The 15928-nt window shown below is 35.1% G+C and overlaps 1 protein-coding gene across 1 annotated transcript in view; it reads right to left on the bottom strand.

Moving 5' to 3' along the window:
• Positions 1 to 15928, bottom strand: part of CPQ (carboxypeptidase Q) — a 576439-nt gene that overhangs the window by 454547 nt on the left and 105964 nt on the right. Inside the window, exon 2 of the mRNA XM_066379181.1 lies at positions 14861 to 15322. Coding sequence (XP_066235278.1) covers positions 14861 to 15290 — 430 coding nt within the window. The 5' untranslated portion in view covers positions 15291 to 15322. The remainder of the gene's footprint in view (positions 1 to 14860; positions 15323 to 15928) is intronic.

Genomic DNA, 15928 nt, shown 5'->3' with positions numbered 1-15928 from the left:
AGAGAGACAGAGAGGAAGGAGAGGGGGAGGGGTGGAGAAGCAGATGGGCGCCTCCCCTGGCCGGGAATCGAACTTCCGCATGCCAGGCCGATGCTCTACCACTGAGCCAACCGTCCAGGGCCTGCTTTAACTTTCAACCAGTTAAAGTTTCAAATGGTAGTTGAACACCAACTATTAGTCAACTCTACACATTAGGCCCAGTCTAGTGCTCTTCTTCCTCCACTCTGAAATCATTTCCATAAAGAACAGTCATGAGGCACACAAACTTTAACATGAACCAGCAGTAGTACTGAGCAGTGTGCAGAGCTCCAAATCCAATCTAGCTAGACTGGGACCTTAAGTTTGTAAATGCAGTTTCAAAAGCAAATCGCCTACCAATCTGTGAACCATGGAACATGAGGTTGGTGTTCCAAAGTCTAAGTAATCTGAGCTAAAGAACTTAGTTTCCTAGAGTACTTAGACAGCAGAGGGAGCACGGGTCAGTCAACTTTGCTGTTTTATCATCTTTTAACTGTACTTGACAGCCAGCCAGTCCTACTCAAGAATGAGAAATAACTAAGATTTTAAGAAGGAGGCAATGAGTCAATACAAACCATCTCAATTTGAATCAAACAACAATCAAAATTTAAATCTTTATGTGATGAGTTTCTGTGCATCCTAGAAAATCATTAAAGAAAGCACCAATAGAAAAATGGGCAAGAAATATTCACAGATAATTTTATTTTATTTTTATTTATTCATTTTAGAGAGGAGAGAGAAAGGGAGAGAGAGCGACAGAGAGGGAGAGAGAGAGGAGAGAGAGACAGAGAGAGAAGGTGGGGAGAAGCTGGAAGCATCGACTCCCATATGTGCCTTGACCAGGCAAGCCCAGGGTTTCGAACCGGCGACCTCAGCATTTCCAGGTCGACGCTTTATCCACTGCACCACCACAGGTCAGGCTCACAGATAATTTTAAAAAGAAAAATGCAAGTAACCAACAACCCTATGAAAATATTAACCTCATCAATAAGCAAAGAAATACAAAGTAAAATAATAGTGAAATATCATGTTAGCCCATTAAATTGGCAGATTTGGGAAAATAGCCCATGTAGCTGAAGGTGCAGAGATTAGAACATTAAAATACATTGCTGATAGTAGAGTAGATGTGTACAATCTTTTTGGAAAATAATAAAATGTATCGAGTCTAAAAGTATCAATATTAATATTATATTTTTAAATAATTATTTGCACTGTATTATAAATAATTTATATGATAAAATGTTACATATTCTACTATATTACATCTTAAGTAATTAAAAATATTAAGGCAGAAAAAATGGTTTCTAAGAATTTCATTGACATTTTTTATATCTACAGGAGTAATTTCAAAACTATTTTTTACAATCCTCTTAAGACTTACATTATTCTAGTCAATCCTCCTTTTCTGATATTTATGGAAACCATAAAAGTCTCTCATTTAAATATCTATTAGTATATCTGTACTATAGAATTTTATAGCCATGTTATTTTAAATAGGAGAAAAAAACAAAAGACGGTAGTAATCTAGATTCTAATAGAGCTTTGATTATATTAATTGTATATTTAAATTTTGTAACCATTAAAATTTATTTCAAATGATATTTATTAGTATGTGGCAAATGTTTGTGATATATGGCATACAGTTAAATCTCAAATTTGTATAATAAAAACATGAATGCATATAGAAATATTAAAGGAAAAATTTTAAATGTTAGGAATTACTCTGGAGGGAAAGATCACAGATGATTTTATTGTTTTTATATTTATGTACATACTTTCTATAATGAGCAGGTATTAATTTTATAATCAGAAATAATCTAAGCAAATGACAATGGGTCAGCAACATCATCAGTTTGTAGAACGAAGCACTATTTTTTTCATTATTACAAGTGACTAACACTCTAAAGAAAAAGCTACCTTAAAAAGTGCACTATTCCTCAAACATGAATGAATAACTACTCTTGACTGAGTATAGCAGTAGGTGAACTGAGGAGAGAGAAATGGGTAAGATGTAGGCAAGTCCACATGGGTTCCCAAACTAATAGAAAACACCTAGCTTGTAACATATACTATTTTGGGAAATCCCAGTACCTCTATAGGGATGCCAGTCTCCACAGAGGATTAATTAAGTACTTAGTGACTTGCTGTGTTGGGTTTAGAAAAGATCAACAAAGTTATGTGTGCTGAAGAAGAGCAACAATATTCTGCCCAAGTTTCTTTTTCTTGTCCATATGTAAACCTCTCCTCAGTTAGGCTGCTGGTTCTCACTCTTTGACTGGGTCCATTTAAATCTGATGTCTGCTGTGTTATTTCAGTACTGTCTGGACTTTAAACTTTTCCTGTCTTAATTCTAAAGACTAAATTTTGCTCAACATTTCATCTTACTTGACATGCTTGCATATCTGTCTTCTTCTAATTCTTCACAGATAGCTCACAGAGCCCTAACTCTGACACGAATAAACTAATACATACTATAATATTCAAGTCTAGACTTGAAAAGTTATCTTTGGTTACATAAACAATCTGCTCTGTAGCGTACACCTGGGAGAATTCTGCTCTTATGAACAGTGGTTTCATTGAGTCCTTGTGAATTCTCATAAAGATCACACCCTTTTCAATCTGGAAGAAACCTGACAGATTCATATTCCAGCCAACTCTCATTTTACAGGTGACATAATTAAGATCCATAGAGATTAAATGACTGTACCAAAGTCATAAGTAGTTGGTGGCTATACCAAGGCTATATCATGGGTTTCCTTGGAGATGAGCTCTGCATGGTAGTCAAGTCCCTTTATGCTGATTTCACATTACCTCCTGAGGGAATATTTCCACACCTGGTCCAGCTTAACTCTCAGTATCCTCAGAGCTTCAAATAGTCCAGTTGCCAGACAACCATTTAACTACTTTGAGCCCCAGGGAATGAAGAGTGGAGTGAAAATGAATGTTAGAACAACACAATAGTTTCCAGTGAGTAAAATTCACTTTTCCTGGGTTTTGAAGGCCCCAGGAGCAATCAGTAATTTGGCTTAGTTATCAACACCAGGCAGATAGCCAGAGAAGAGCAGTCCCAGCTACAGAATTAAAAATGAAGATAAACAGAAATGAGAAAACATAAAAAAAAATACAAACACCAATACATTATGCCATCACAGTACAGATATCAACAGATTTTGAGACAGATCTGCTTCAGACAGATGTCTGAAAGGGAAATCTTATAAATTGAAATAACATAAAAATATTTGTATGTGAGGCAATATAGTCTAGTGACTGAAAGCACAAACTCTGGAGTTGACAGTTGTTCATGCCTTAGTTTAACAGATTGTTGTGTAACAGAAGACAATTGAACAAAACTCCTGGTTGACACTATACAGCTCAGGCTAAGGGATTCTGCCACATATTCATATAGTCTCAGAGAGATCAAAACTGGTCATTGCAATGGTACTTCCAGAACGGTAGAGTGAGAAACTTGGTAGATATTGCCTATAAAACATTTAACTGGGAAAAGTTATTTTTTATTTTATTTATTTATTTATTTTTGATTTATTGTATTTACATAGATTCTAGTGTCCCCCTGAATACATCCTTCCCTCCCCCATGTTCCCCAGGACATACCCACTGTCCCCTTTCCTGTAATGCCCTCCCTAGACCCTCCCAGATTTGCTTTTCTGCTCTCATCCCATCCTATCATCCTATCATTCCCTTTCCCTCTGTCTGCTTTCCCTCTGGACCCTTTGATCCCGCTGCTGTCGCAATTCCGTTCCTCACTTCACATTGTTCATTGAATTCCTCAAATAAATGAGGTCATATAATACTCTTATTTCTCTGCCTGGCTTATTTCACTTAACAGTTTCCAGGTCCATCCATGTTGTGACAAAAAGTAATATTTCCTTCTTTTTCATGGCCCCATAGTATTCCATTGTGTATATGTACCATAACTTCTTAATCCACTGGTCCACTGAGGAACACTTAGATTCTTTCCAGATCTTGGCTACTGTAAACAATGCTGCCGTAAACATGGGGGTGCATTTTTCCTTTTGAATCATTGATGTGGTGTTCTTGGGATATATTCCTAAAAGTGGGATAGCTGGGTCAAAAGGCAGTTTCATTTTTAATTTTTTGAGGAATCTCCATTCTGTTTTCCACAGTGGATGTACCAGTCTGCATTCCCACCAGCAGTGCAGGAGGGTTCTTTTCTCCACATCCTCATTCCCACGTATTCTGTGTTATTTTGTTGATGAGCACCGTTCTGACTAGTGCGAGGTGATATCTCATTGTGGTTTTAATTTGTATTTCTCTAATGATTAGTAATGTTGAGCATTTTTTATATGTGTATTGGCCATATGTATGTCCTCTTTGGAGAAGTGTCTATTCATGTATTTGCCCATTTTTGATTGGATTGTTGATCTTCCTGGTGTTGAGTTTTAGAAGTTCTTTATAAATTTTGGTTACTAACCCATTATCAGATGTATTGTTGAATATGTTCTCCCATTGTGTGGTTTGCCTTTTTATTTTGTTCATATTGTCTTTAGCTGTGCAAAAGCTTTTTAGTTTGATGTAGTTCCATTTGTTTCTTTTGTCCTTTATTTCCCTTGCCCATGGAGATAAATCAGCAAATGCATTGCTGCGAGTGGTATCAGAGAGCTTATTGCCTATGTTTTCCTCCAGGATGCTTATGGTTTCATGACTTACATTTAAGTTTTATCCATTTTAAGTTTATTTTAGTGAATAGTGTAATTTAGTGGTCTAGTTTTATTTTTTTGCAGGTAGCTGTCCAATTTTCCCAACACCATTTGTTAAAGAGACTGTCTTTACTCCATTGTATGCTATTACCACTCTTGTCAAATATCAATTGTCCATAAAGGTGTGGGTTTATTTCTGGGTTCTCAGTTCTGTTCCATTGATCTATATGCCTGTTCTTATGACAGTACCAAGCTGTTTTGAGTACAATAGCCTTGAATTATAACTTGACATCAGGAAGTGTGATAGCACCCACTTCATTCATCTTTTTCAAGATTGCAGAGGCTATTTGTGTTCTTTTTGGATTCCATATGAATTTTTGGAATATTTGTTCTATATCTTTGAAGTATGTCATTGGTATTTTAATAGGAATTGCATTTTAAATTTATAAATTGTTTGGGTAATATGGACATTTTAATGAGGTTTCTTCTTCCTAACCATGAACACGGTATATGCTTCCACTTGTTTGTATCTTCCTTGATTTCTTTTATCAATATTTTATAATTTCCAAGTACAAGTCTTATCCTCCTTGGTTAAATTTACTCCTAGGTCTTTATTTTTTGTTGTTATTGTTGCTATAATAAAGGGAATTGTTTTCTTAATTTCTCTTTCAGACAGATCACTGTTGGTGTATAACAATGCCTTTGATTTCTGTGTATTAATTTTATATCCTGCCACCTTGCTGAATTCATTTATTAGGTCCAATAGATTTTTTACTGCAACTTTAGGGTTTTCTATGTACAATATCATATCATCAGCAAATAATGATAGTTTTACTTCTTCTTTTCCAATTTGGATGCCTTTTTATTCTTCTTCCTGTCTGCTTGCTGTGGCTAGGACTTCCAGAACTATATTGAATAAGAGTAGTGAAAGGAGGCACTCTGCTTTGTTCCTGATCTTAATGGGATTGCTTTTAACTTTTGCGCATTAAGAATGATGTTGGCTGTGGGTCTGTCATAGATGGCCTTTATCATGTTGAGGTATGTTCCCTGTATTCCCACTTTACTGAGAATTTTGATTATAAATGGGTGCTGAATTTTATCAAATGCTTTTTCTGCATTTCTTGATATTATCATGTTGTTTTTTTCCTTCCTTTTGTTTATATGATGAATCACATTGATTGATATGCAAATATTGTACCAGCCTTGCCTCCCAGAATAAATCCCACTTGATCATGATGTATGAATTTTTTCATGTATTGCTGGATATAGTATGCTAATATTTTATTGAGGATTTTAGCATCTAAATTCATCAAGGATATTAGCCTATAGTTTTCTTTCTTTGTGTTGTCTTTGCCTGGTTTTGGAATCAGAATTATGTTTGCCTCATAAAAGGAGCTTGGAAGTTTTCTCTCTTGAATTTTTTGAAATAGCTTGAGAAGGATAGGAATTAGTTCTTCTTTGAACGTTTGGTAGAATTTGGCTGTGAAGCCATCTGGCCCAGGACTTTTGTTTGTTGTGTTTTTTTATAACTGTTTTGATCTCATTTGTTGTAATTGGTCTATTTAGGTTTTCTGATTCTTCCAGATTGATTTTTGAAACATGATATTTTTCAAGGAATTTGTCCATTTTACCTAAGTTGTCTAATTTTTTGGCATACAGTTCTTCATAGTATTTTTTTACAATCTTTTGTATTTCTGCTATGTCAGTTATTACTTCTCCACCCTCATTTCTAATTTTATTTATTTGAGTCCTTTCTCTTTTTTTTTCTTGGTGAGTCTGGCTAAGGGTTCATTGATCTTGTTTACCTTTTCAAAGAACAAGCTTTGGTTTCATTGATCTTCTATTTTTTTTAGTCTCTATGTCATTTATTTCTGCTCTGATTTTTATTATTTCCTTCTTTCTACTTTCTCTAGGCTTTACTTGCTGTTCTTTTTCTAGTTTTTTTAGTTGCACAGTTAAGTTGTTTATTTGAGCTTTTTCTAGCTTCTTAAGGTATGTCTGTAATGCTATGAACTTCCCTGTCAGAACTGCTTTAGCTGTGTCCCACAGATTTTGAGTTGTTGAATACTCATTTTAATTTGTTTCAAGGAAATTTTTCATTTCTTCCTTGATCTCATTGTTGACCCATTCGTTATTTAATAATATGCTGTTTAGTTTCCGAGTATTTGAGTGTTTTTCAGTTTTTCTATTGTAGTTGATTTCTAGTTTCATGCCATTGCAGTCAGAGAAGATGCTTGATATGATTTCAATCTTCTTAAATTTGTTGAGACTCATTTTATGCCCTAATATTTGGTCTATCCTAGAGAATGTGCCATACACACTTGAAAAGAATGTATATTCTGCTGCTTTAGGGTGAAAGGTTCTGAAGTTATCTATTAAATCCAGTTGATCTAGTACGTCCCTTAATTCTGTTGTTTCTTTGTTAATTTTCTTTCTTGAGGATCTATCCAGTGATGTTAGTGGGGCATTGAAAGCCCTTACTATTATAGTATTGCTGTTGATCTCACCCTTTATGTCCATCAAAGTCTGCTTTATGTATCAATATTTAGGTGTTCCTATGTTAGGTGCATAGATATTTAAAATGGTTATCTCTTCCTGTTGGCTTGCTCCCTTTATCATTATGTAGTGACCTTCTTTATCCCTTACTATTGCTTTTGTTTTAAAGTCTATTTTGTCAGATATAAGTATTGCTACCCCAGCTTTTTTTTTCATTTCCATTTGCATGAAATATTTTTTTTCATCCTTTTATCTTCAGTCTATGTGCATTTTTTGTTTTAAGGTGAGTCTCTTGTAGACAGCACATGTACAGGTCCTGTATTCTTATCCATGCAACTACCCTTTATCTTTTCATTGGAGCATTTAATCCATTTATATTTCAGATTATTGATATGTACTTGTTTATTGCCATTTTTTTTTCTTTAAATCTACATTCCTCTTTTGCTAGATTTTTTTTCCTGCTTTGTTTTGTCTACACCTTGCCCCTTAACATTTCTTGTAGCATTGGTTTAGTTGTAATGAATTCCTTGAGTTTATTTTTGTCTAAGAAGCTCTTTATTTCTCATTCAGTTAAGTGATTGTCTTGCTGGATAAAGAAGTCTTGGTTGTAGGTTTTTTCTTTTGCATTACTTTGAATATTTCTTGCCATTCCCTTCTAGCCTCAAGTATTTCTGTTGAAAATTGGATGTCATCCTTATGGGGGTTCCTTTGTAGGTGATTGACTGTATTTCTATTATAGTTTTTAGAATTCTTTATCTCTTAGCTTTGGTATTTTGATTATGATGTGTCTTGGTTTGGGTTTCTTTGGGTTCTTTTTTAATGGGGTTCTCTCTGCTTCTTGAAGCTGTGTGACTCTTTCCTGCATCAATTTAGGAAAATTTTTAGCTATAATTTCTACAAACAGGTTCTCTATACCTTCTTTTTTCTTTTCTCCTTCAGGAACCCCTATTATGCAGATATTGTTTCTCTTGATGTCGTCACTGAGTTCTCTTAGACTTTCCTCCAACTTTGTGATCTTCTTTTCTTTTTTGCTGTTCTGCTTCTGTGATTTTGCTTATCATGTCCTCTAAGTTGCTGATTCGATCCTCTGCTTCATCCAGCCTGTTTTTAGTTCCTTCTAGTGTAGTCTTCATTTCAATATTGTGTTTGTCATTTCTGTCAGGTTCTTCTTTATGATTTCCATGTCCTTTTGATGCTTACTATTTCTTTATTGAGATGTTCATTAAGTCCATCCATTGTAGCTTTGAGATCTTTAAGCATCCCAACAATCATTATTTTATACTCTGCATCCAGTAATTTGACTACTTCTGTTTCATCCAGATCTTTTTCTGAGGATTTGTCTTGTTGAATCATATGACTTATGTTTCTCTGTTTTCCCATTGATTCTGTATGTGGCTTGCAGGCTTGTTCCAGTTGTGGTCTCCTTACCTAGTAGAGCCACTTTGAAGTCTTGATTTGTTTGCTTTCACTTTACTTAACTCAGTGCTAGGCTTGTTTACAGATCTCAGCGGGGGCTTTATTTGAAACTGTACCCAGGAACACAGTGGGTGTGACCTCTGAGAATCTGAAGGTGGGTTCTGCCAGCTGCTCTCTAGGGGTGGGCACTTTCTGAGCTTCAGTAGGGGGAGGTGTATCTCAGATCTCCCTGGAGACCTGAGTTACTACCCGTCCACCCCACTTCCTGCTTTCAGCTGTGTCTTTTGCACTGATTGGAGCTGTAGAGCTTTCTGGAGGTGGGTCACCCATAACCACTTTAGGTTTGTCCTGTGTGGAGGGATCAACACCTCCCCCATCTATGGCCACCTCCACATTGGATGAGTCAGCTTCTCAGGTCAACTCAGGCATTCCTCTGCCCATCACCCCCACTGCTTCCCACATAGAGAACTTTGCTCTTTCTCCCTCTCAATGCTTTCTGTCTGTCTCCTCCAGTCCCTGGATTTCTAAGCTGGGTCTCCAGTTCTGAGACTGAGGGCCCACATCTCTCAGGGTCTCTCTCCTTGTAATGAGAGCCCTTCTCAGCTCTCAGCCTCAGCCTCCCCTCACTCCTGAAAGCAGGGGAGCCCCCACCACACCCCTGCACTCCCTACCAGGATCAGTATGGATTCTCCTTTGCTCCTTGGTTTTTGAGACCTGTTTTTTTAGTCCAAAGTTGGTTTTTCATGATGACTGTTCCTAAATTAATTTGTAATCCAGTTTGGTGGTGTGAGCTGGGAGTCTGTGCATCTGGCTACTCTGTTGCCATCTTCTTTCTCTCTTCTGTATTTTGTACTTTTCTCGTATCCATCACTGCATTGCTCAATTAATTCACAATTCCCTCTGTTCCCCATCTCCTTCTCTCTACACAAACTCAGCACAAACTGGCTTCTCCTTCAGCACTCTGCCATCTTGGCTGCCTCTCCTCTGCAATCAGAAAAATTATTTTTTAAAAATCACTTAAAGCCTCTCAAAATTGTGGTCAGGGCATACGAATGGAGAAACATTTACTCAAGAAAACCTACTAAATCTGAGTTAGAATAATGAGAATTTGTAGCATTTGGGCATGACCTGTATTCTTCTTTAATTCCCAGCTCCATGTTACAGAAACTCTATTATGGGAACTCTGCTTCGAAAGGACTGAAGTCTGATTTCTTCAACTTAGTCTCTACTCATATTATAAAAACCCTACCCCAAGTAGCACCAAGAATAGTGGGGCTCTGATCATCCCTGTCTTAACCCACTCTCAGCCACTGGTTTTACACTGGGAGAGGTAAGCTGAGAAGATCAGGAGATACCACCCTCCATGCCTAGCACCTGCTAGAGATTTCACTGTTAGAGAAGCAGGCCACTACCTATGTGCCTACCTCCTGAAAAGGTAGCTCAGAAGTTCTCCCAGCAAAGAAGCAGGGGAGGAGGATAAATAACTTTTCAATTCTTATCCAAGTAGTGACTTTATTTGGAGCAAAACATTGAGAATTTCATGTATACTGCTCACAAAAATTAAGGGACATCACTCTTAATTTCTGTGAGCAGTGTATAAGGGCATTGTTGAAAATAATGGCAAGCTTAGTAGAACGCAATTAAGAGATTGTTGGTAGTTTCATGATATTGCTAGAAATAAGCAAAATGTCAGAGTATTGACAGGTTTAACAGAAAGAATTAGGGAAATAAACAACCAAGAGAATCCCTCTTGGGAATCACAGCAATTGGAAAGCCTATGTACAAGTTTCTACTTGGGAAAAATTAAAGCAGAACATGGATAAGACTTGAAAACACTCTCAAGCTGTACACAGATCCATCAGCAAAGGAAAAAAGCCTCACTGGAATAAAAGGCTTAAGCAAAACCTCTGACCAAACACTGGCTACAAAATAAACTATTCTGACCCAGGGGAAATTACTATAAAGTTAAGGTTAATAATACAATCACATGTATACTAACAGGGAAGATAACCATGTAGATGCCCTAGGCTGTGCCCTCTAAAGATTAATTCAAGAGGGAATTTCCAAGCTACCAGACCCTGGCTGAACTTGGAGCAAAAACATAAACTCCCTAAGCTTTAATAATAGACCCCAACATACATAAATACCCGGTAGTAAAGAGTAAAAATATAACTTGCTAAAAGAACTGAAGTGCGAGTGTTGACCAATAAGTGGCTTATGCAGACCTAGCAGTGACTCTTAGGAAGCTGGACTAAAAGTAAAAATAAGGGAAAATAAAAGCACTCTGAACAGGGACAACAGAACCTGTACACTGTGGGAGAAATAGACTTCACAGGTTTAGTACAACCAAGTCATTAAACAAATAAAGAACAAAACAAAGAAGAAATACATCAACCTCCAGTGGTGAGGAGGCAGTGAATACAGAAGAATTAGTACCTAGACTTGTAAGAATATATTATACAAACTTTTCAGTTTTCTACAAAAAAACATGAAGCATGAAAAGACACAATAAAGTATAACTTATACACAGAATAAAAGTAGACAATAGAAACAGTTTTTGAGGGGGCTTAGTTAGCAAATATATCAGATAAAGGCTTCAAACAGTTATATTATATACAAGGAGCTAAAGAAAACCATAAACCATTATTAAAGAACTAAAGAAGGTATCATCACAATCTTTCATTAAATAAAGAGTATCTGTAAAGAGATGGAAATTATAAAACAAACCAAATGGAAATTCTGGAGCTGAAAATTATAAATAAAAAAGAAAAATTCAGTAGAGGGGCTCAATAGCATATTTGAGCTAGCAGAAAAAAAATCAATGATCTTGATAATATATTGATAGAGGTTATACATTCTGAAGAACATGTGGGGGAGGGGAGAGACTGAGCAGAGTTTCAGAGAAATGTGGGACATCATTAACTGCACCAAAATATTTATAATGGAAGTACCAGAAGAAGAGAACAACAAAAAAGGCATAAAAATATTCACAGACTAGCTGAAAACTTCCCAAGTTAATGAAAAACATTAGTTACGCATCCATAAAGCTCAACAATCTCAATGTAAGATAAAATCAAAGAGATCCACACATTGGAATATCAGAGTCAAAATGCTGAAAACTAAAAAGAAAAAAAAATCTTGAAATCAGTAAGAGAAAATGACATTAAATACAAGGAAATCCCAATAACATTTAAAGCTGAATTCTCATCATAAAAATGGAGGCCAGAAGACAATAAAATGACTTTCCATTGTTAGGAAGTAAAAAACTATCAACCAAAAATCTCATAGCCACTGAAAGTATATAATTCAAGAATAAAGATTACATAACAAAATAAAAGATTGAAGCCTATATAATTTGCTGCTAGCAGATCTGCTTTAAAAATATAAGTAAAGGGAGCTCTTCAGGCTGAAAGCAAATGATAGCTAACAGTAATTGGGATCCCTATCTTCACAAAAATGAAAATAATTATAAGGAAATCATATAAATAACTTTATCCAACAAAATACATAAGTTACATAAAATGAATAAATCCCTAGAAAGACATAATCTACTAAAACTGAGTCAAGAAAAAATAGAAAATTTAAATAAATCTAAAGCAGGAAAAAATATTGAATTAATAATTAATCTTCTCACAAAGGAAAGCTTAGGACCAGAGGGCTTCACTGATGAACTCTACCACAAACTTAAAACAATTAATGCCAATCTTTTACAAACTCTTCAAAAAACAAACAAACAAATGAGAAAACAAGGTAGTAGTTTCTGACTGATTCTTTGAGGTCAGAATTATCCTGATAACAAACCAGTCAGAGATCTCAGAAAAATATAAAACTACACACCAATACCCCTTATGAATATAAATGTAAAACTATTCAACAAAATATTAGCAAAATGTATTCAGTAATATATAAAAGATTAGGCACCATAACTAAGTAGAATTTATACAGAAATGCAATGTTGGTCTAACTAAAAATCAATTAATTTAATACACTCGATTCAGTGGGGGGAAAATAGTCTTTTCAAAAGACAATGTCGAGACCATTCAATTACCACATGCAAAAAAATGAAGTTGGATCCCTACTACACACAACATACAGAAGTTAGCTCAAAGACCCAAATGTAAGCATTAAAACTATAAAACTCACAGAATAAAAAATAAAAATAAATCTTTGTGATCTTGGTTTAGGCAAGGTTTCCTATATATGATAGCAAAAGCACTAGCAACAATAGAAAATTTAAGTAAATTGTATTAAATCAAAATTAAAGACTTTTCTGCAGCAAATATTACCATCAAGAAAATTCAAGCCTGACCTGTGGTGGCACAGTGGATAAAACATCGACCTGGAAATGCTGAGGTCTCTGGTTTGAAACCCTGGGCTTGCCTAGTCAAGGCACATATGGGAGTTGATGCTTCCAGCTCCTCCCCCCTTCTCTCTCTCTGTGTCTCTCTCTCATCTCTCTCTCTGTCTCTCTCTCTCTCCTCTCTAAAAATGAATAAATAAAATAAAAATATTTTAAAAAAAAAAAATTCAAAAACAAATCATATAATTGGAGAGAACATTAATAAATTATAATCTGATAAGTGTCATGTATCCATATACATAAAGAGCTTTACAATTCTGTAAAAAATAGTCAAATAGCCCATAATATTAAAAATTTGGCAAAGCATTTGAATATATATTTCTCTAAAGAAGATATAAAAATTGCCAATAAAAATATAGATGTATGCTTAACATCATTAGTCATTAGAAAAATGTAAATCAAAGACACAAGAGATATCAGTTCATACCCGCTGGAATGGCTATAACTGAAAAGACTGATAATAACTAGTGTTGGCAAGTATAAATAAAAAATAAGACTACATTAATGGTAATGTGATGTTGTATAGCCACTTTTGAAAAGTCTGGCAGTTCCTCATGAAGTTAAACATGAGTAACCATATGACTCAGCAATTCTACCCCATGATATATCCAAGGGAAATGAAACATATGTCCACATGAAACCTTATGCATTAATTTTTATATCATTATTCATAATAGCAAAAAGGTATGAAAAAAACTAATGTTCACCAACTAATAAAGGGATAAATAAAATGTGTATATCTATAAAATGGATTATTATTCAGCAATAAAAATGAATTAAATACTGATACATGCTATGACAGGGATGAACCTGGAAAATATTATGCTACATGAAAAAAAAGCCATCCACAAAAGACCACATACTGAGTGCATTATTTCATGCAAGTGAAATATTCAGACTAGGCGAATTTATAAACACAGAGAATTTAGGGCTTAGGAGGTTTGTAGGGGAGGGATGGAGAGTAAGAGTTAATGAGTTTCTTCTTGGGCTGATGAAAATCGTCTACAATTGCATTGTTATAGTGATTGCACAACTCTGTCAATACACTAAAAAACACTGAATTGTATATTTTAAATGGATAAATATTATAATATGTGAATTATATTTCAAAAACAGATTATTATTTTTTAAAACCTGACCATCTACTTCTTTATCTGGTCTTTCTCTTGGCATTAGGCAATGTTAAATATTTCTAAATATTTTTAGAGAAAGTCAACTCATTTCTATGAACTAGTTCCTCTGCCATGAAAAACATCCATGACTATATTCAAAACCAACTGATAGCTCACTGTTGACTTGTAAAATATCTCTGATCTAGGCATTTATACTGTTTAATGAAGCTGAGCCAGTGTGCTAATAAGTAAAGGTAGAATTCCACCCGGGATAATTCCTTGCAGTAAAGGCCTCAGGTTCTATAAAATAATTAACTCAAATCAACTCAATGCACAGAACAAAATTCTGTTCCCCAGCTCACTAATTCTAAGAAATTCTGCATATTGAGGACATTTGCAAGAAGTCATAGTTTTTATGTCTATCCTATAGCATATATCTCAATGTTCTATAGAATAATACTAATGTGATACTAGAGAAGAATTATCAAGTAATAGAACTGATGATACAATGTTCCAAGAGCTGTATATTCTTCATTTAAAAAGTAACCCTACACAATCAGCTTTCTTTAAGAAAAGTAACAGAAGAAAGTAAGAAAAGGAAGAAAGGAGAAAAAGGAATGTACAGTAGAGAACTCAAACAAATGGAATAAGAAATGATTACACTTTCCTTTTTATCACCCAAATTATATGAATTATGCATACCATAACAAATTATATCACATGACATTAGTTTTAGAAAGTACAAAGCAATTTGACTTGAAAAAAAAAGAAAGCAATACCTTCTGGAGAAGTTCCAATGCTGCTTCCAAGGCCCAAAATAGCCATCTTGTGCATTCTTGGTTCCAGCATAACAGCAGATTCTTCTCCCCTTTCCCAGTGGGGTATTTTGACTGGCTCCAAGTGGACATTCTCCAGCCCATCTTCCTTTAGGTTTTGGTACATGACTTGAATGGCTTTTTCTAGATTCTGGGAACCACTTAATCTGGGTCCAATGGTATCAACCAGAAGTGCCAATCGCTCGTAGGATCTGTTCTGGGCTTTACCATAAACAGCAAGGTCTATGATAGCTTTAGCAACATCTCTATAGTGGGCTATTTCTTCTTTTATTTCCTGAAAAGTCTTTTGCAAGATATCATTTTTGTATATAGATTTGCCAGAGTTAAAGGATAAAAGGTGAATACCAACAAGTATGAAGAGAAGAAACTTCATTTTCTTCCACTTTGTTTTCTTCCTAAAATAATCTATGTAAATAAGAAACATGTTTTAGGAAAAGAACCTCACAGCTATCTACCCATACCCAAGGATTGCTTTTCAAACAGGATTGCCCCTCCCTTCTCACCCATTGCCCAACTTCCACCATCAAATTCAGGTACCATTACTCCCAGGAATGAAAAAGTAAAGAGGCAATGATTGACTTTATTAATAAGGCAGCATTTATTAAAACCGTACAGTCACATATTACATAGTAATTCTGTTAAAATATACAAAAAGATTAAAATTAAAAGATAACTAAGCAAGCACACATTTATGATAAAAATTCTCAGCAAAGTAGGAACAGAGGGAGCATATCTCGACATAATAATGGCCATATATGACAAACCCACAGCTAAAACCTACAAGTGTTTCCCTGAAGATCAGAAACAAGACAGGGATGTCTGCTATCGCAACTCTTATTGAACATAGTACTGGAACTTCCAGCCACAGCAGTCAAAGAAAAAGAAGAAATAAAAAGCCTCCAAATTGGAAAGAAGTAGTAAAACTGTCATTATTTGCAGATGACATAATATTTTATACAGAGACCCCTTAAGAGTCCATAAAAAAACTAGTAGAACAGATAAATGAATTCA

This window comes from Saccopteryx leptura, chromosome 3 (genome assembly GCF_036850995.1).
Source record: "Saccopteryx leptura isolate mSacLep1 chromosome 3, mSacLep1_pri_phased_curated, whole genome shotgun sequence".
NCBI classification, from domain to species: Eukaryota; Metazoa; Chordata; class Mammalia; order Chiroptera; family Emballonuridae; genus Saccopteryx; species Saccopteryx leptura.
The sequence above is the reverse complement of the archived record's forward strand: the minus strand, read 5'-3'. Positions and strand labels throughout refer to the sequence as shown.